This window comes from Urtica dioica, chromosome 8, assembly GCF_054948205.1.
Source record: "Urtica dioica subsp. dioica isolate 48M chromosome 8, U.dioica_male_clone48M_v1_H2, whole genome shotgun sequence".
NCBI classification, from domain to species: domain Eukaryota; kingdom Viridiplantae; phylum Streptophyta; class Magnoliopsida; order Rosales; family Urticaceae; genus Urtica; species Urtica dioica.
Genome location: NC_142763.1, coordinates 50,317,211 through 50,337,024, shown reverse-complemented (window position 1 = coordinate 50,337,024; position 19,814 = coordinate 50,317,211). Strand labels below are relative to the sequence as shown.

General features: G+C 46.4%; 1 protein-coding gene across 1 annotated transcript; it reads right to left on the bottom strand.

The window, feature by feature from the left end:
- Positions 1–4,905: 4,905 nt before the first annotated feature.
- Positions 4,906–6,083, bottom strand: LOC149390037 (uncharacterized). The gene is made up of 4 exons (XM_089622798.1): positions 5,964–6,083; positions 5,803–5,865; positions 5,527–5,718; positions 4,906–5,391 (listed from the first exon to the last, which is right to left on the bottom strand). The coding sequence occupies exons 1-4, from the start codon at positions 6,081–6,083 to the stop codon at positions 4,906–4,908; spliced, it is 861 nt and encodes a 286-aa protein (XP_089478924.1).
- Between the last annotated feature and the right edge of the window lie 13,731 nt (positions 6,084–19,814).

The window sequence follows — 19,814 nt, the reverse complement described above, 5'->3', positions numbered from 1 at the left end:
ACTCCTCGAGTAGAGTTCCGAGTCCACGAATCGACTGATGACTCCTCGTGCCGACTCTACTCATGACTCCTCGAGTTGAGTTTGCTCCTCGAGTAGAGTTCCGAGTCCATGAGTCGACTGATAAGTCCTCGTATTGACTTTACACATGACTCATCAAGCTGAGCTCACTCCTCAAGTTGAGTTCCAAGTCCACGAGTCGACTGATAAGTCCTCGTGTTGACTCTACACATTACTCCTCGAGTAGAGTTCCGAGTCCATGAGTCGACCGATGGCTCCTCGTGCTGAATCTACTCATGACTCCTCGAGTTGAGTTCGCTCCTTGAGTGGAGTTTCGAGTCCAAGAGTCGACTGATAAGTCCTCTTGTTGACTTTAGACATGACTCCTCAAGCTGAGCTCACTCCTCGAGTTGAGTTCTGAGTCCACAAGTCGACTGAGACGTCCTCATGCCGGTTCTACACACAACTCCTCGGGTTGAGTTCAATCCTCGAGTTGAGTTCCGAGTCCGCGGGTCGACTGATGACTCCTCGTGTTGACTCTACACATAACTCCTCGAGTTGAGGTCGCTCCTTGAGTTTAGTTCCGAGTCCACGAGTCGACTGATGACTCCTCGTGCGTACTCTACTCATGACTCCTCGAGTTGAGCTCACTCCACGAGTAGAGTTCCGAGTCCATGAGTCGACTGATGACTCCTCGTGCCGACTCTACTCATGACTCCTCGAGTTGAGTTCACTCCTCGAGCAGAGTTCCGAGTCCACGAGTCGACTGATGATTCCTCGTGATGACTCTACACATGTCTCCTCCAGTTGAGTTATGAGTACACGAGTCGACTGATGGTTCCTCGTGCTGACTCTACACATGACTCCTCGCGTAGAGTTCATCCCTCGAGTTGAGTCCCGAGTCCACGAATCGACTGATTAGTCCTCGTACCGACTCTCCACATGATTCCTCGAGATGAGTCGCAAGCCCACGAGGCGACTTGAAAGTCCTCGCGCCAAACACACACAACTTCTTGAGCCACCAGTCAACGATAGACTCACAAGACTCAATGATAAATCTACGTGCTCTTCCACAATCGAAAAAAATCGTCCCTAAACGACGTGCTTAAGTTGCCTCTAACGGCGCACCAAAATTTGCTCTACGACACTCTCGTGAGAGACAGAATGGGCGAATTGAGTCACCAAACGTGACGCGCGCGCCATGGCATTGCGCTCACAAGACTCAACCCAAGAGACTCAACCAGAAAACGCCACCAGTGCACTAAGGTGCCACACTCGCCGTGGGATCAAGTCTACACCTAACCCCGTCTATCACATGACACGCACGCCCAAGGGTGCCACGCTCATAAGGTGTTATGGTCGCGCTCGCCGCCCAGCTCGTGCGCCGATAGGCAGCAAGTCAAATATGGGTTTCAAAGGCATGCGCCCGCCGGACGAAACTGGTCTAGCCAGCGTCCACGGAAAACCAGGTCACGGGATGTGGCACCGAGGCCCTTCAAGGCCCAAGCCGTGCAAATCGATCACGCCTTCATTGGTAGGTCGAGAAAATAAGCCTCGCAGAATAAAGCCGTGCAAATCGATTACGCCTTCTTTGGTAAGCCGAAAAAATAAGTCGCGCACTAATAAGGCGTGCCAATCGATCGCACCTTCATCAGCAAATCGAGAACATAAGACAACAAAAGCCATCCCTCGCGACGCGTAAAAGCTGTCCCTCGCGACGCACCAAAGCCGTCCTTCACGATGCACCAAAGCCGTCCCTCGCGACGCACCAAAGCCATCCCTCGCCATGCATTAAAAGCCCTTTTACGGCGCGCTCACAAACCTGAGAGCGGTCGTCCCATGCCGCACATCAGCGCAAGTACTGAGTTTCCACTCGACCCACGCTCAACCGGAAACTCGGGGGGCTAATGTTATCGGCCCGTCTCGGACCGACGAGGACAAAAGCGTCACTTCAACCCACGCTACTGGCGCGAGGCCTCAGACGGCAAAACCTTGCTTCGGCCATTGGCCAGCCCAAGCTTTCAGCCGGCCAATGGCCGACCCAAGGTTCAGCCGGCCATTGGCCGGCCCAAGCTTTCAGCCGGCCAATGGCCGACCCAAGGTTCAGCCGGCCATTGGCCGGCCCAAGCTTTCAGCCGGCCAATGGCCGACCCAAGGTTCAGCTGCCCATTGGCCAGCCCAAGCTTTCAGCCGGCCAATGGTCCAAGGTTCAGCCAGCCATTGGCCGGCCCAAGCTTTCAGCCGGCCAATGGTCGATCCAAGGTTCAGCCGGCCATTGGCTGGCCCAAGCTTTCAGCCGGCCAATGGCCGACCCAAGGTTCAGCCGGCCATTGGCCTGCCCAAGCTTTCAGCTGGCCAATGGCCGATCCAAGCTTCTGCATCCATTGGCCGGCCTAAGCTTTCAGCCGGCCAATGCCCGACCCAAGGTTCAGCCGGCCATTGGCCAGCCCAAGCTTTTAGCCGGCCATTGATCGGCCCAAACTTTCAGCCGGCCAATGGTTGACCCAAAGGCTCACTCAGCCAAGGGGTTACCCAAAACACCCCTTGGTCACCTATAAATACAGAGGTCCGCCCTCTCCCAAAGGTAATCCAATTTTGAGTCCCGAAATGTTGTCGAACTCGTACCTCACTCGTTTCGCTCATCTTTGGCCTCTAAACACCTAGACCCTCTGTATTCCATCTCAATCCTACTAATGTTGAGGGTCGGAGAGGTAAACAGAGGCACCCCCTCTGTTTCCCCTTTGTAGTTCACATTTCTTTTCCTACTTTTCAGGTGTTTACACGAGATAAGCATCACCAACAGCTAAGGGAAGACTTGGGATACCAAGTCCGACACGCTCGAACCGAAGCGAGATCACTTGGTCTAACCTTGGGTCTGACCGCTTTCGGTTCCTAAATCGTTGTCCGAAAACGAGCGACAACAAAACCCATATGTGACTCGCTGCCTATTGGCGCACCAGCTGGGCGGCGAGCGTGACCATACTACCTCATGAGCGTGGGCACCCTTGGGCGAGTGTGGCACCTTAGTGCACTGGTCGCATTTTTGGGTTGAGTCCTGTGCCCTTGTGAGCGTGGCATCACGGCGCGCGTGTCACATTTGGGGACTCCTTTGGCCCATTCTTACTCTCACGAGAGCGTCATAGAGCGAATTTTGGTGCGCCATTAGGGACAACTTAAGTACGTCATTAGGGATGATTTTTCCTGTCGCTCGTAGGAGAGCATGTAGATTGTCGTCGAGACTTGTAAGTCTATCGTTAATTGGTGAGTCAAGAGGTCGTGCATGTTTGACACGAGGACATAGAACTTGACTTGTAGGCTTGTGACTCAACTCGAGGAGTTTGGGACTCGACTTGAGGAGCGAACTTAACTCGAAGAGTTATGCATAGAGGCGACGCGAGGAGTGAACTCAAATCGAGGAGTAAACTCAAATCGAGGAGTTACGTGTGGAATCGAAATGAGGACTTGTTAGCCGATTCGTGGAATTGGGACTTGACTCGAGGAGTTATGCGTAGAGTTGACACGGGGACTAGTTAGTCAACTCGGGGACTCGGAACTCAACTCAAGGAGTGACCTCAACTCGAGGAGTCATGTGTAGAATCGGAACGAGGAATTATCAGATGACTCATGGACTCGGAACTCAACTCGAGTAGTGACCTCAACTCGAGGAGTCATGTATAGAGTCGACACGAGGAATTATCAGTCGACTCGTAGACTCGGAACTCAACTTGAGGAGTGATCTCAACCCGAGGAGTCATATACAGAGTCGGCATGAGGAATTATCAGTCGACTCGTGGACTCGGGACTCAACTCGAGGAGTGACCTCAACCCGAGGAGTCATGTATAGAGTCGGCACGAGGAGTTATCAGTCGACTCGTGGACTCGGGACTCAACTCGAGGAGTGACCTCAACTCGGGAAGTCATGTGCAGAGTTGGCACGAGGAATTATTAATCGACTCGTGGATTTGGAACTCAAATCGAGGAGTGAACTCAACTCAAGGAGTCATATGTAGAGTCGGCACGAGGAATTATAAGTCGACTTGTGGACTCGAAACTCAACTCGGGGAGTGACCTAAGCCAGAGGAGTCATGTAGAGTCGGCACAAGGTCTTATCAGTCAACTCGTGGACTCGGAACTCAACTCGAGGGGTGACCTGAACTTGAGGAGTCATGTGTAGAGTCGGCATGAGGAATTATCAGTCGACTCGTGGACTCGAAACTCAACTCAAGGAGTGAAATCGACTAGAGGAGTCATATGTAGAGTCGGCACGAGGTATTATCAATCGACTCGTGGACTCGGAACTCAACTCGAGGAGTGACCTCAACTCGAGGAGTCATGTGCAGAGTTGGCATTAGGAATTATTAGTCGACTCGTGGATTCGGAACTCGACTCGAGGAGTGAACTCAACTCGAGGAGTCATGTGTAGAGTCGGCACGAGGACTGGTTAGTCGACTCGTGGACTCGGGACTCAACTCGAGGAGTGAACTGAATTAGATGTATGGAGATAATTTATCTTCGGGACGTCCAGCCTAACCATCGGCCCCTTAAGACTTCGTTATAATTTATTTTTTATTTTTGAGGTTTTCATTGAGTATTGTCCCCCATTAGCCCCCCCGAGTTTCTTGGGTACTCGTAGAGGAGCCTAGAAATTTTGACAAATATGAAATGAAACACGAAGGATGGAACGTAATTCAAAGTCTCGTATTTTGTATAAGTAAATAAAGTTACATTCCACGGCATGTCGGCCTCGAATACGATTGTCTCGAAAAAAATTGAAAATAACGGAAATGTGGAAGAAAACTGGCGGCGAGCTTTCTTTTTTGTCGACTCGAGCGTGATCGTGAGCCCTCCTAAATTCTGGAGCTTGATGCCACCGCCGTGACTTCACCATTCTTGGGTTGGTAGATGGTTCTAATCATCTCTCCCTTTCCCTTTTCCGTCTACCCCTCGTATGTAGCACATCCTAGCCATCGATTGGTCTCCCATGACTACGGTGATTCCCTTTGCACCCGGGAATTTCATCATCGGGTGATAAGTTGAGGTTGTGGCCTTTAATCTGTTCAGAGTAGGGCGGCAGATGATTATGTTGTAGGCAGACAGTTGATCCACCAACAGGAACGACATGATATGAGTGACCTCGATTCCCCCGGGTGTCCCGAAAGTTACCGGAAGGTCGATGGTACCTTCCGTCATCACCCTCTCCCCGGAGAAGCCGAAGAGTGGGGTCGAAATTGGGGTCGGCCTTAGCCCGGCCACCTTTATCCTGTCCAAAGCTGATTTGAAGATAATGTCGGCTGAGCTGTTGTTGTCTATCAGAATTCTTCGGACGAGGTTATTGGCGACCGGTACCGAGACGACAATCGCGTCGTTGTGCAGGTGTGGGACATGTACCGCTTCCTAGTTGGTGAAGAACATAGTCTCGAAGCGGGACGGGGGCGGAACCTCGTAGGTGTGGTTGATTTGGTGAGCGATCTTCCCTTGAGAGACATCCCTCACCTACTTCTTCCTTTGCGCGCTGGAGTCCCCGAGTACGGGGCCTCCCATGATCGAGCGCACGATGTGCATTCGTGAGCTTTTCGAATCGTCATCCGTTTTCTGGTCGATGACAGTGACCGTTGCCTGACCCTTCTTCTCATGCCGCAGGCACTCTCCGCCTCCCGCGGTAGTCCCGATTGTATGGAGGACGTACTCTTTCAATTTCCCATCCTGGATGAGGGCCTTAATCTGACGCTTGAGTTGGTAACATTCGGATGTCAGATGCCTGTGATCTTGGTGGTACTCACAGAACTTGCTCCGATCTCGCATTGCCGGATCCTTTGTTAGAAGAGCGAGGCTTCCTAGCTTGTCGCGGTGGAAAGCCAGGATCCGCTCCTGCGAGGTGTTGAGAGGGGTGAATGCCAAGAACTTCTGAAAGCTGTCGACATGCGAAGGCCTCGGCCCAGGAAATGAGCGATCGTTAGGGGTCTGACCTCCTCTGTTCCTCCTCTTTCGAGGGTCGGGTGATCTTCGCCTTGGTCGTCACGATGACGACTGCCTTGCCCACCATCCTCTCGACCATCCCGACCATCGAGGTAGTCCTCGATCCCCATGTAAGTGCGGGCTCTCGCCATGAGCTCCGCCATGTCCCTTGGGACCCTTCCGACTATAGATTTGAGGAAGTCGCTTGTGTGAGTCCCCTCAGTAATCATCGTAATGGTGTCTTTATCATCGAATCCCTCCACTTTGTGAGATTCCTCGGTGAAGCGAGCGAGGTACTGCCTTAAGGTCTCGTCTCTCTCTTGCCGGATAGACAAGAGGTACGTCTTTGACTTCTTTTGTTCCACTAGCGTGGCGAACCGAGCGAGGAATGCCTCTCTGAGGGCTCGGAAGGATTCGATGCTTCCCGGCCTCAAGCTTCTAAACCATTTGAATCCAGACCCGGTGAGAGTTAGGCTGAATGCCTGGCACACGATGGCGTCAGACTATCCCTGCATGGACATCTATATCTTGTAGAGTTGGATGTGGAAGTTTGGGTCCGTGCGTCCATCATAAGGAGGGATAGACGGTAGCTTGAAGTTCCCGACTCATGGCTGCGCCAGGATTTGGGCGGCAATCGGAGAGTAAGACTCCTCGACCCCGCCGCACAGTCTTTGCCCTCCCGATTCCCTCAACTCGATGATCTGGTTTTGGAGGTTTTGGATCATCGTGATCATGTCCAGCCCATTGGCAGGGCTGACCGCCGGGCCACGGTGTTGTCAATGGTGCCAACAAGAAGAGTTGTAGTCTTTATTTTATACATTTGATGTAATAAAGTCTCACGAAGACTCTTGCTTGTAATTGATTATTCATTAATAAAAAGTTGAAACGTTCATCCATTCTTCCTTGTCTGTTTGAAGCTTTATGATAAAACATTAGTCTTTAGTCCATAAATAAACTTAACAACTTACGAAGAGACAAATGTAGATTTGCATGAACAAACTCTTCGAAGTTTGCTTAAAACGATATATTCGCAATCTAAGGGTCAAATGACTATTGACCTCAGTACAATTGTTAGGAGAATTCATGATGTCTGGTTATGGGGCATTGAGAGTTGGAGACTCTATAGTTCCTCTAGGTATCTTATGAAGGTACTGACTTGACCAGTGCACTTCTAGAGAAAAATAAGAACAAACAATTTAACCTCTTATGTCTCGAAGTCACTACGTATGAATTGCATCGTGCTTACCTTAATCCTGAAATGAGACATGGCATTTCACAGCTTACATATTCTCATTTGAGAAAGTCAGAGTTCGGACTCACTATGTTATTATGAACAGGACCTATTGGTGAAGTACTAAGTTGTGAAGATGTCATGAGTAACTTTGTGAAGTTCCCATAGATATTTCATGTACAAGATTGCTGAAATGCAATGTATATCCCCTCATGCGTTGTTCCTTGGAATGTGAATAAATGAAATGGCCAGTGTCCAAATAGAGTTCTGAATCTTTTGGATGAAACAATGTGACTTGTTAGCTCCTCGTCAATACATTGTTTCTAACTTATTTACAAGCGACAAATGAGTTGAGGAAATAACAGCTAGAAGGGTAAAATGGTAATTTTGTAAATCCCGACTAGTTGATGATATTCATGAAGGGTAAACACTGATAATATTATGTAGATCAACTCATTACAATTAGGTTGAATTCTTGAGTAGAAAATAAATTCATTTGAACCAAGAGATTTTCAGTGTCAACTCTTTAGTGGAGTCAGTTGACATTAAGCTAAACTTGGAAAAGGTTTGTGAACTTTTGAGTTCAAGTATTTAGCTCAAGCTTTGTTCATTTGGATCATTGAGGTCACTGTCACGAATCACATCGAGTAGGAATAGTTAAAGTAGAAACTAAGTCAAAACAAGAACGAGCCAAGTTTTGTGAAAATTGTCAAAAGGGTATTTTTGTCTTTTGAAACATGGGATGAAATGAATGTCAATAAATTTTTTGACATGGTCATTTGATGACATGCATCACTCAGCCAATATTAGTTTTATTGGGCCTTGTGGATTAATTTCATTTCATAAGAATTTTATTGAAAATTCTTAATAGGCATTTTTCATGTTGTCATGAACAAATAGAAGAAGCTTCTAGAAGCCCCTTCTAGATAGCCACTTGGGCGCCCATCACCCAAAGAAAGAGAGAGTTCCTTTTGTGCATTAATGTACAAAGATACTTGCTAAAAGAAAAAGAGGAAACAAATTTCCTATACAAGGCAATAGGAATTTCGGCCAAGTAGAGTCAAGGCAAGGCAAGGAACAAAAAAGGAAACAAATCCAAGCCTTCTAGAAGGCTGCCTTGGCCGTGTGACTCATGAAGAAATAAGGCAATATTTGCTCATGAATATGTGATATTCTATAGAAGAGGAAACTACCTTATCGAAGGTGAGACCTCTCCTATAAATAGGAGTCTTATTCTTCTCATTTCATTCATCCAAGTTTTAGAGATTTGAGAGCTTCTATCTCTAGACTTGGCCGACTACTCTCTCTTTCTTTCTATTCAATTTCGTTTTTGGTTTTGGCACCTAGGTCCTCATTTGACCTAGTGTTTTAGCTCTTCGACTTCAAGACTTGTTCTTAAGTTGTAGTGTTTAAAAGTGCCCACACACTAATTCCTTTTTCTCTAGAGTGATTTAGTGATAGAAACTTTCGTGGTTGCTCAAGTTGGCGAGGAAAGAAAGAGAGACGTGCTGCGAAGGGGGAGACGAACATTGCAACTTTCCAAAAGCTTCTCAACGTTCAAGTTTCTAAAAAGGTTAGTAATCTTTAATGCTCATACTAGTTTTTATTTACATGTGCTTGCTCTTTGTCTAGGTTAGTAAAAACGTTTTACTAGTTAAAAAGATCAATTCCAACAAATGGTATCAGAGTTATGGTCAAAGATATGCATGTACATGTATTTAAAATTATGATCTTGAAAATCCTTTTTGAAAATCGTTTTCGAAAGTTTACTAATTCCATCAAATGGTATCAGAGCTATGGTCAAAGAGCTATGGTCAAAGTTAGAATTGTTTTCTTAGATTTTTTTTAATCTATTGCTCCTGCTATTAAATTAAAAATCATGTTGATTTTCTATGACTTTGGGATGATATTAAAACAAATTAGAATCAGTTCTAAATTTTTTTAATTTTTATATTAAAAAACGTGTTTTAAAGTTTGAGAAAATTTCGAGTAATTTTTGTGACTAGTTTTCTTGTCTTACTAGTTTCTTTTACTTACTTGAATTGCTTTATGCATGTTGTTATTTCTTTTATACCATGTTATTACCTTGCTAATAAAACACAAATAAAAGCTTTAACAACCTCCTTAAACGTTCCGTTACACTCGATTCTTTTTCGCACCTGAAAAGACCGAACTTTAATTATTTATTTTTCTTCGAGCTGGAGTAAAACCCGCAGTAAAAGTTGGATAACTCTCTGCTCAGAAATCGAAATTTAATGATTCTTGAATATTAAAGGTCAGTCTGTCCTCTTTCCAATTCCACTAGTTTTAGGTCAAAACGACGTCGGAGCCGCCAGTTATGGCTATTTTACTCCGAGGTGCGCGGCTGTTCCGAAAGTCCAGTTTTTTAGAAATCCGGATTTTCAGCCCTACTACCATGAGTTATAGAACTCTAATGAGAAAATTTTCTTGAGAAAAATGTTTTTCATAAGATTATAAACATGATGTGAAAGATTAAAATGTTTTGATTTTTGAAACTTCAATTGAAATTGAATTTTTACAAAACTAGTTTGAATTTTGAACAACCGTTTTCGCTTTCAAACTTGAAAAATATTTTGTCATCCAAATCAAATAAGTTTTTCAAAATGTTTTCAAAACTATATCTATATCACATATGTTCAAAATCTATATGCTCTTGAAAATTTAAGTGGGAGGTTTCCTTGCAGACAAGCCGAAAAATAAAAAGATGTGTAATCTCAAATTTCAACTGTTCGAGTGAGTTGAAGGTCACACTTCCGTCAAGCACTTTCCCGAAATAGAAAATAGGAAAAGATCCGAGTATGTCCATTTTGCCTTTATTCACTAACACTGCTCGGAACATGAAGATCTAGGATTCTTTTCTAGTTGTCCGCTCTATCTCTCTATAACTAGGAAAACCGTTTCCGAACTTATAAGAGTCGATGTACCAGCTCCAAAAACTAAGTGGGAGGGTTATAATTATTGTTTGTAACCCACGATCCCCAACACTAATGAAAGACGCAATTAACGTGGGACTAAGAGCCACTCTTGTGACCCTCTATTAAATGGGAGTACTCTAAGGCGTTTTTGCTTCGATCATTGCTCAATGAGCTACGTCCGAGAGTGAGACGATGATGACAAGGCCTCGCCTTGGGGGATTGTTTTTCAAAGTTGACCTTTTGGACTAAGTGGTTGGTTACACACTTTGGCTCAATCCCTAGTAATCCTCTCTTGAGGCTCTGCGAAAGGATGTGAGTGATCAAACCAATTTAAAAGGTGGCTAGTCAAAATTGGTGTATTGACATCTTGGCTAAGCATTAATGATGTGTCATTTACTTATAAATGGAGTTTTTTTGCGGCCTTCTCTTGAGGGAGTAAATTATCGTTTGGTTTATAACACCTTTGGATTGGATTTTATCAAGTCTTAAACAAACTTAAATCCTAAAACGAAGACTAATCATAAACTTGTTTCAACTTTTGTAGGCAAAATGTCTCTCAAACCTCTCTCGATCATCCTTTCCTCAAACAAACTCGAAACCAAAAACTACGTTAATTGGAATCATAACCTTGATATAATACCTACCTTTAACAAGTACAAATGGGTACTCACCACCCCGTGTCCTCCTCAAACGAATGATGATTCGACACAAGAGGAAAAAGATGCCTTGGCCGTCTGGCTCCGATCCGATGAGATTTTGAGGTGCTATATCTTAGCGTCAATGAACAATGTGTTGCAACAACAACATCATGACATCGAGACTACCGCTGACATGCTTTACAATCTCCTTGAGATGTTTGAAGGGCAAATGCGTCAAGCAAGGCAACAAGCAGTCCGACAGTTTATGAACTCTCGCATGAAGGCTGGAACTCCTGTCAGGGACCATATTATGCTGATCATTAGTTACCTGAATAAGATGGAAATCCTAGGATCTAAGATTAACGAGGAGACCAAAATAGATATGATCTTGGAAACTCTCCCCGCATCTCTTGATACCTCCAAGATGAACTACTCCATAAACGATCTAGAGTACACTGTTACCAAGCTGATGATGGAACTTCACACTGATGTAGGTCTCACTATGAGAAAGAGGGCTCATGGAGAGGTACTTGCTACTGCCTCCACCTGTGGATCTAAGAAGAGATCTTGCAAGGCCGAGAAGAAGAACCAACCTAAGGTTCAAATGAAGAAGAAGGCGCCAAAGGCTCCGAAGGTGGACAAGTCAAACGACAAGTGCCACCACTGCAATGAGCCTGGTCACTGGCGTAGGAACTGTCCTGCCTACCTCAAAACCAAAGTAAAAGGTATTGTTCTTATTACTGAAGCTTGTTTAGTAGCTGATAATTTATAATCGTAGATTATTGACTCCGCTACTACTAACCATATTCGTTGTTTCTTAACTGGTTTTAGGAAAAGCAAAAGCTTAGAGGATGGCGACTTCTGCTTCAAGTGAGGTAATGGGAGCGTAGTGTCTGCGAAGGCTGTGGGATCCGTGACGCTATCTTTTTAAGATCACACTTTAAATTTGAATTATGTTTATTATGTTCCTTCCTTTGGGAAAAACCTAATATCTGCTGCTCAACTTTTCGAGCAAGATTATTATTTAAAGTTTATAAAGAATGGAATTCTTATTTCTTTTTCAAATTCATTTGTAACTTATGCATGTATGAAGAATGGTCTTTTTTACATTTATCTCACTCAACCTTCGATTTTAGACACCGAAATAGATAATGATCTAATCAGGGATCCAAAGAGGATCAAACTTTCTGAATCCTCTGATCTAACAAAATCAACATACCTATGGCACTTAAGACTTGATCATATCAGTCTAGATAGGATTACGAGACTTGTGAGGGACGGTCCACTCCAAGCCTCTGCAATAGGTTCACTACCTACTTGTGAATCCTGCATAGAAGGAAAAATGACTAAGCGACCTTTCTCCGATAAGGGTCGAAGAGACACTGAGTTGCTGGAACTAGTACATTATGATGTATGTGGTCCGCTCAGCCAACAGGCACGTGGATGTTGTCAATGGTTCCCACAAGAAGAGTTGTAGTCATTATTTTGTACATTTGATGTAATAAAGTCTTACGAAGACTCTTGCTTGTAATTGCCTATCTATTCATTAATAAAGTTGAAACGTTCATTCATTCTTTCTTTGTTTGAAGCTTTATGATAAAACCTTAGTCTTCTAGTCCATAAACAAACTTAACAACTTACGAAGAGACAAATGTAGATTTGCATGAACAAACTCTTCGTAGTTTGCTTAAAACAATATATTCGCAATCTTAGGGTCAAAGGACTATTGACCTCAGTATGATTGTTAGAAGAATCTATGATGTCTAGTTATGAGGCATTGAGAGATGGAGACTCTATAGTTCTTCTAGGTATCTTCCGAAGGTACTGAATTGACCAGTGCACTTCTAGAGACAAGATAAGAACAAACCATTTAACCTCTTATATCTCGAAGTCACTATGTATGAATTGCATCATGCTTACCTAAATCCTGAAATGAGACATGCCATTTCACACCTTAGTATTCTCATTTGAGAAAGTCAAAGTTCGGACTCACTATGTGATTCTGAACAAGGCCTATTGGTGAAGTACCAAGTTGTGAGTCTGTCATGAGTAACTTTGTGAAGTTCTCAGAGATATGGAATTCATGTACAAGATTGCTGAAATGCAATGTATGTCACCTCATGCTTTGTTCCTTGGAGTGTGAATAAATGAACTGGCCAGTGTCCAAATTGAGTCCTGACTCTTTTGGATGAAACAATGTGACTTGTTAGCTCCTCGTCAATACATTGTTTCTAACTTATTCACAAGCGACAAAGGAGTTGAGGAAATAACAGCTAGAAGGGTAAAATGGTAATTTAGTAAATCCCGACTAGCTGATGACATTCATGAAGGGTAAACATAGATAATATTCAGTCGATCCGCTCATCATAATTAGGTCGAATTCTTGAGTAGAAAACAAATTCATTTGAACCGAGAGATTTTCAGTGTCAGCTCTTTAGTGGAGTCAGTTGGCATTAAGCTAAACTTGGAAAAGGTTTGTGAACTTTTGAGTCCAAGTGTTTAGCTCAAGCTTTGTTCATTTGGGTCCATGAGGTCACTGTCACGAATCACATCGATAGGAATAGTTAAACTGGAAGCTAAGTCAAAACAGGAACGAAAATAGTTAAAATGGTATTTTTTGTCTTTTGAGACAAAGGATGAAATGAATGTCAATAAATTTTTTGACAAGTTCATTTGATGACTTAATGTCACTCGGCCATGACTTGATCATTGGGCCTCGTGAATTAATTTCATTTCATAAGAGTTTTATTGAAAATTCTTAATGGGCCTTTTTCATGTTCTCATGAATAAATGAAGAAGCTTCTAGAAGCTCCTTCTAGAGACATGTTGGGCGCCCAACATACCTAAGGAAAGAGAGTTTATTTTGTGCATAAATGTATTTAGATACTTGCCAAAATAAAAAGAGTAAACAAATTTGCATATGCATGCATAAGGGAATCGGCCATGTTGAGAGAAAAGGCAAGCCATGAACAAAATTGGAAACAAATCAAGGCTTCTAGAAGCCCTTGTTGGCCGAGTGTCTCAATAGGGAAAAGAGGAAATTGGCTCATGAATATGTGATATTCTATAGAAGAGGAAACTACCTTATTGAAGGTGAGACCTCTCCTATAAATAGGAGCCTCATTTCCTCACATTTCATTAATCCAAAGTTTTAGAGATTGAGAGCTTCTCTCTCTAGACTTGGCCGCCCCTCTCCTCTCTCTCTCTATTCAATTTCGTTTTTATTGTTTTGGCACCTAGGTCTTCATTTGACCTAGAGTTTAGCTCTGCAACTTCAAGACTCGTTCTTAAGTCGTAGTGTTTAAAAGTGCCCACTCACTAATTCCTTTTCTCTCGAGTGATTTAGTGATAGAAACTTTCGTGGTTGCTCGAGGTGCCGAGGAAAGAAAGAGAGACGTGCTGCGAGGGGAGACGAGCGTTGCAAACTTTCCAAAAGCTTTTTCAAAGTTCAAGCTTCAAGAAAGGTTAGTAAACTTCTTAGCTCATAATAGTTTTTAATTACGTGTACTTGCTCTTTGTCTAGGTTAGTAAAAACCGTTTTTACTTGAAAATAAATTTTTTAAAATTCCGCCGCTTCCCGAAGCGTTTAATCTTTTTCTTAAACCCTAGATCAATTCCAACAGGCATCCGACTTCCACTCACCATCAAAACTCAGCTTACTGCCTTCCTCAGGGAGTTCAAGGATGTTTTTGCATGGACTCATGCGGACATGCTCGGAATTGATCCCGAGGTAATAGTGCACCGATTGAACGACGACCTAAAGGTCGCCGAAAAAGTGCAGGCTAGACGAACGTTCAACCCAGAACGATACCTGGCCATATATGAAGAGGTCGAGAAATTCCTCACCGCAAACTTCATTCGAGAGGCTAAGTACCCCAAGTGGGTCGCCAACGTGGTAATGGTGAAAAAGCCTAATGGGAAGTGGCGAATTCGTATAGACTACAAAGATCTTAACAAAGCTTGCCCTAAGGACTGCTTTCCACTCCCGCGCATCGAACAACTGGTGGACGCCACGGCCGGCCATGAACTTCTAAGCTTCATGGATGCCTATTCGGGCTACAACCAAGTTCGAATGCACGAGCCCGATCAAATTAAGACGACCTTTGTCACCGATTGAGGTCTCTATTGTTACAAGGTCATGCCTTTCAGCCTTAAGAACGCGGGAGCAACGTACCAGCGCTTGGTAAATCGGATCTTTGCCGATTAAATCGGCAAGACGATGGAAGTATATGTGGATGACATGCTCGTTAAAAGCCTACTGGCAACCAATCACGTACACGGCCTAAGGGAGATGTTCACAATCCTCCGCCGATATAAAATGAAGCTCAACCCCAACAAATGCGTATTCGGGGTTGAATCCGGGAAGTTCCTCGGATACATCGTCAGCCGACGAGGCATAGAGGCGAATCCGGAAAAAATCAATGCACTCCTTGAAATGAAGTCGCCAAGACGAGTCAAAGAGGTGCAAAGCCTGACCGGTCGGATTGCCGCTCTGACACGCTTCGTGTCTAAAGCCACCGACAAGTGTCAACCGTTCTTCAAATCTCTAAAGAAGACGGACGGCTTTGAGTGGACGGGCGAATGCGAAAGTGCCTTCCAGGAAATGAAGGCTTACTTTGCGTCCCCACCATTCCTCTCTAAACGAAGAGAAGGCGAGACGCTATACGTATATCTCACCGTCTCTGAAAGAGCTGTAAGTGTTGTTCTTGTCCGCGAATAAGACAAGGTCCAACGGCCGGTCTACTACGTGAGCAAAGCCTTACTTGACGCGGAAACGCGCTACACCGAGATAGAGAAACTTTCTCTGGCTCTCGTAATGGTAGCTAAGAAGCTACGGCCGTACTTCCAAGCTCACCCAATCGCGGTGCGAACTGAGCATCCGATCGGTAAAGCTCTTCAAAAGGGAACATCGACTCGCATGGCGATCTGGTCCCAAGAATTGAGCGAGTACGGGATTGAGTTCCACCCAAGGATGGCTATAAAGGGGCAGGCCTTAGCCGACTTCGTGGCAGAGTTCTCCTATACTCCCGATATGGGAAGAGCGGAAGCTGACCTAAACGATGATGCGTTAACTCGGAAAAGGAAGGTAGACCCAACGGGTCCCATCTGGGAGCTATACGTAGATGGAGCATCTAATGCTCGGGGGGCTGGCGCCGGAATAATCTTGATTAACCCCGACGGGGAAAAGCTACGATACGCCCTCCACTACGGCTTCCAAGCCTCCAACAATGAAGCCGAATACGAGGTGCTCATTGTAGGGATAGAGCTATCAGAAGCTCGGCTCCCGTAACCTGCGAATACACTGCGACTCGCAGTTGATCGTAAACCAGGTAAATGGAGATTACACCGCCAAGGAACCTAATATGGTTGCGTACCTGGCTAAAACAAACTCCAAACTCGATGCCTTCTCTTGGTTCGAGATTCACCAAATCCCGAGAGAGCAGAATTCAGGGGCTGACGCACTTGCTCGCCTCGGATCCTGCATCGATGAAGATGGGTTGGGCACCGTACCTATTGAATTTCTCCCACGGCCATCCGTCTCCCAAGACGAAGTCGGGACCATAGAGGTCGCATCTCAGCCCACTTGGATGGACCCAATTGTAGAGTTTCTGCGAAGAGGGGAACTCCCCGAAGACCGCAAAGAAGCCGATAAGCAGAGGGCCTTAGCATCCAACTACACGCTCCGTGAGGGCATACTCTATAAGCGCGGTTACTGAACACCGCTGCTCCGATGCCTCGATAGCGTTGAGTCGACCAAGGTCCTCCGCGAAATTCATGAGGGCATCTTTGCGAACCACGCCGCTAGAACTTCCCTCGCGCTCAAAGCGCTTAAGCAAGGCTATTTCTGGCCTACCATGAAGCGAGATGCTTGCGAATGGGCAAGGCGTTGCGATAAATGCCAGCGCTTCGCGGAAATTCCGCGATGGCCCCCGACCCCATTAAGCAGCATCGTTGTCCCACGTCCCTTTGCTAAGTGGGTCGTGGACATCATTGGTAAGCTCCCAAGAGCGCCAAGGCAATACGAGTATGCCATTATCGCCATTGACTACTTCACTAAATGGGTAGAGGCCGAGCCGCTCGCCAGAATAACTGAAGCAAACACGACAAACTTCATCTGGAAAAGAATCATATGCAGGCACGGTATCCCCGCCTCAATTGTGACCGACAATGGAGCACAATTCGACAACACGCGAGTAAGAGATATCTGCGATCAACTGAAGATCAGCAAGACCTTCTCCTCGCCGCGTCATCCTCAGGCCAACGGCCAGGTCGAAGCAGTCAACAAGACTATCAAGAGCAACCTTAAAAAGAAGCTCGAAGATAAAAAGGGCGCCTGGGCCGAGGAATTACCATTCGTCCTATGGGCATATAGGACAACCGCGCGAAATGCCACCGGCGAAACGCCATTCTCCCTCGCGTACGGGATCGAGGCTGTAGTTCCGATCGAAACAAAGATACCCACGTTCCGAGTCGACACGCTCGATGAAGCGGACAACGACGAGGCTATGTGCCTTGAGTTGGATCTGATCGATGAAAAGAGAGCGGAAGCATTCAGACGCCTCGCCGCACAGAAGCGCAAGGTCGAAAGATACTACAACTCCAAGATCAAAAGGCGAACCTTTGTCGTCGGAAGCCTTGTACTCAGACGAGTGTTCCAGAATACGCAAGTTCAGGGCGCCGGCGTCCTAGGCCCGAACTGGGAAGGCCCTATAGAGTCCGCAAAGTCATTCACGATGGGACCTACTACATCGAGCACACGGACGGAACTCCGATTCGCCACCCGTGGAACGCGGAGCATCTGAGGCAGTACTACCAGTAGCTAGCGTTCCCCGCGTTTTTACCGCTTTCATTTCCCATTTTCAATAAGGCCTACGAGCCAATGTTTTAGGATTTTAATTTTCTCGCAATTTTTTCGCAAAAGTAATAAAACTCGAGTTTTCCATTTCAAATTTCGTTTTGTGCAGGTTTTTTGGTTATCGAAAATTAACTTAAAACCCGAAAACTTGAGGGGGCTAGCAATGATAAGGAAACCCGGAAACCCTCAAAAGAACACGCTCCACCAAAAAACCTAAGACGTCTACATGGCACACCCGAGACGCCTACATGGCGCACGTAAGACGCCTACATGGCGCAACCTAAGACGCCTACATGACGCAACCTAAGACGCCTACATGGCGCAATCTAAGACGCCTACATGGCGCACATAAGACGCCTACGTGACCCAATCTAAGACGCCTACATGGCGCACCCAAGACGCCTACATGGCGCACGTAAGACGCCTACATGGCGCAACCTAAGACGCCTACATGGCGCAACCTAAGACGCCTACATGGCGCACCCAAGACGCCTACATGGCGCACGTAAGACGCCTACATGGTGCAACCTAAGACGCCTACATGGCGCAACCTAAGACGCCTACATGGCGCACGTAAGAAGCCTACGTGGCGCAACCTAAGACGCCTACATGGCGCAGCCTAAGACGCCTACATGGCGCAACCTAAGATGCCTACATGGCGCAACTAAGACGCCCACGTGGCGCACCTAAGACGCCTACATGGCGCAACTAAGACGCCTACATGGCGCATATAAGACGCCTACATGGCGCAACCAGGACGCCTACCTGGCGCGACCTGAGACATCTACGTGGCACAATCCAGCACACGTAAGGCACCTGCGTAAGCATGGCCGACTCGCAGTTGAAAAAACTTAAGAACGCACGCCATCCAAGTGACTGGCGCGAGTATGAAAAGGTATCCTGCTGAGCCAAAAGAACTGGCAAGACCATTGACACAAACACTTGCCTATCTAAACACGCCATAAGAAGTGAATGTGCGAAAACGTTCATAAAAATAAAGTTATGTCTCACAAAAGAAAAGGGGAACTGCCCCAAAACCCTAGAAAGCATGCGCTAAGACAAGTGCGCTGAAAGGGAAAAATCCTAGTAAGCAAGCGCTAAAACAAGTGCGCTGAATGGAAAAACCTAAAAAAAGAAAGCGTGCGCTAAACACTTGCGCGAGAAGAATAAAGAAAAAAAATGTCACTCGGCGGGATCTTCGCCTACGGGATCAGCTCCGTCGAGTGGTGGGAACAACGAGTCGAAGAAGTGGAAGGTGACCCCCCGAGAAACATTCTCGGTAGCCGTGGCATCCCGACACTCCACCGCCGCCGCATGTCTTGCCTCCTCGACTCTGACATCAAAGTCGTCTTGAAGGTCGGACACAAGCTGTTCCGCCGCGGCTTTCTCCTCGGTGACCCGAGCCACCTCCTCCGCCAAGGAATCGCGCTCACGCTCCACTCGAACATGGGCAGCCTCGCTCGATGTAAGCTGGCCCTGGAGAATGCCAACTTCTTCTGTGCGCGACTCCAACTGGCGTCGAAGGTCCCGCACCTCGCTCTGGAAGACCTCCGTCGATCGAGTCGCCACTTCGAGGGCTTGACGTTCCGTCGTCAGCTCCTCAGCCATCTTCGCCACCGCCGCCTGAGAACGGTCGTACTTGCCGCGGGTAACTCCCAATTCCACGCGAGCCTCCTGAAGCTGCTCGCGGAGACTCACAAACTCTGCCTTTGAGTGAGAACCTCGCTCGGCATGGGCAAGCTCCTCCTGGGCACGGCTCATCTGCCTGATGAGGTCGTGAAGGATCTTCTCGCCCCGGGTCGCTCGAGCAAGCACCTGAGAAGGCAAAAGGATAAGTCAGCCAAGGACAAGGCCTTAAACAAACAAAGCAAGAGAAACTTACTCTCTGTGCATGGGAAACGCCGTGACGAAAGAACTCCACGTCACTGCTAGCCATGACACTCTTCCACATCTTCATCGAAGATTGAGCGAGGCCCAGGGAACACTCCCGTCTAACCTCCGCAGCCTCCACGTCGACCATCGAGTTCACACGCTTGGAGTCCGAGGATGTGTCTGGTAGAGCCGAGGAGGAGGGTCGCTTCAAAGAAGCGCGAGGACCGCTTTCCGTCCGATGATCGGTTTCGGGTTTCTCCCGACTGTTCCGCGCAGCAATCCGACAACGGACCGCCGCCAACGAGTTCGAGTCTCGAGAAGCCTTTGCT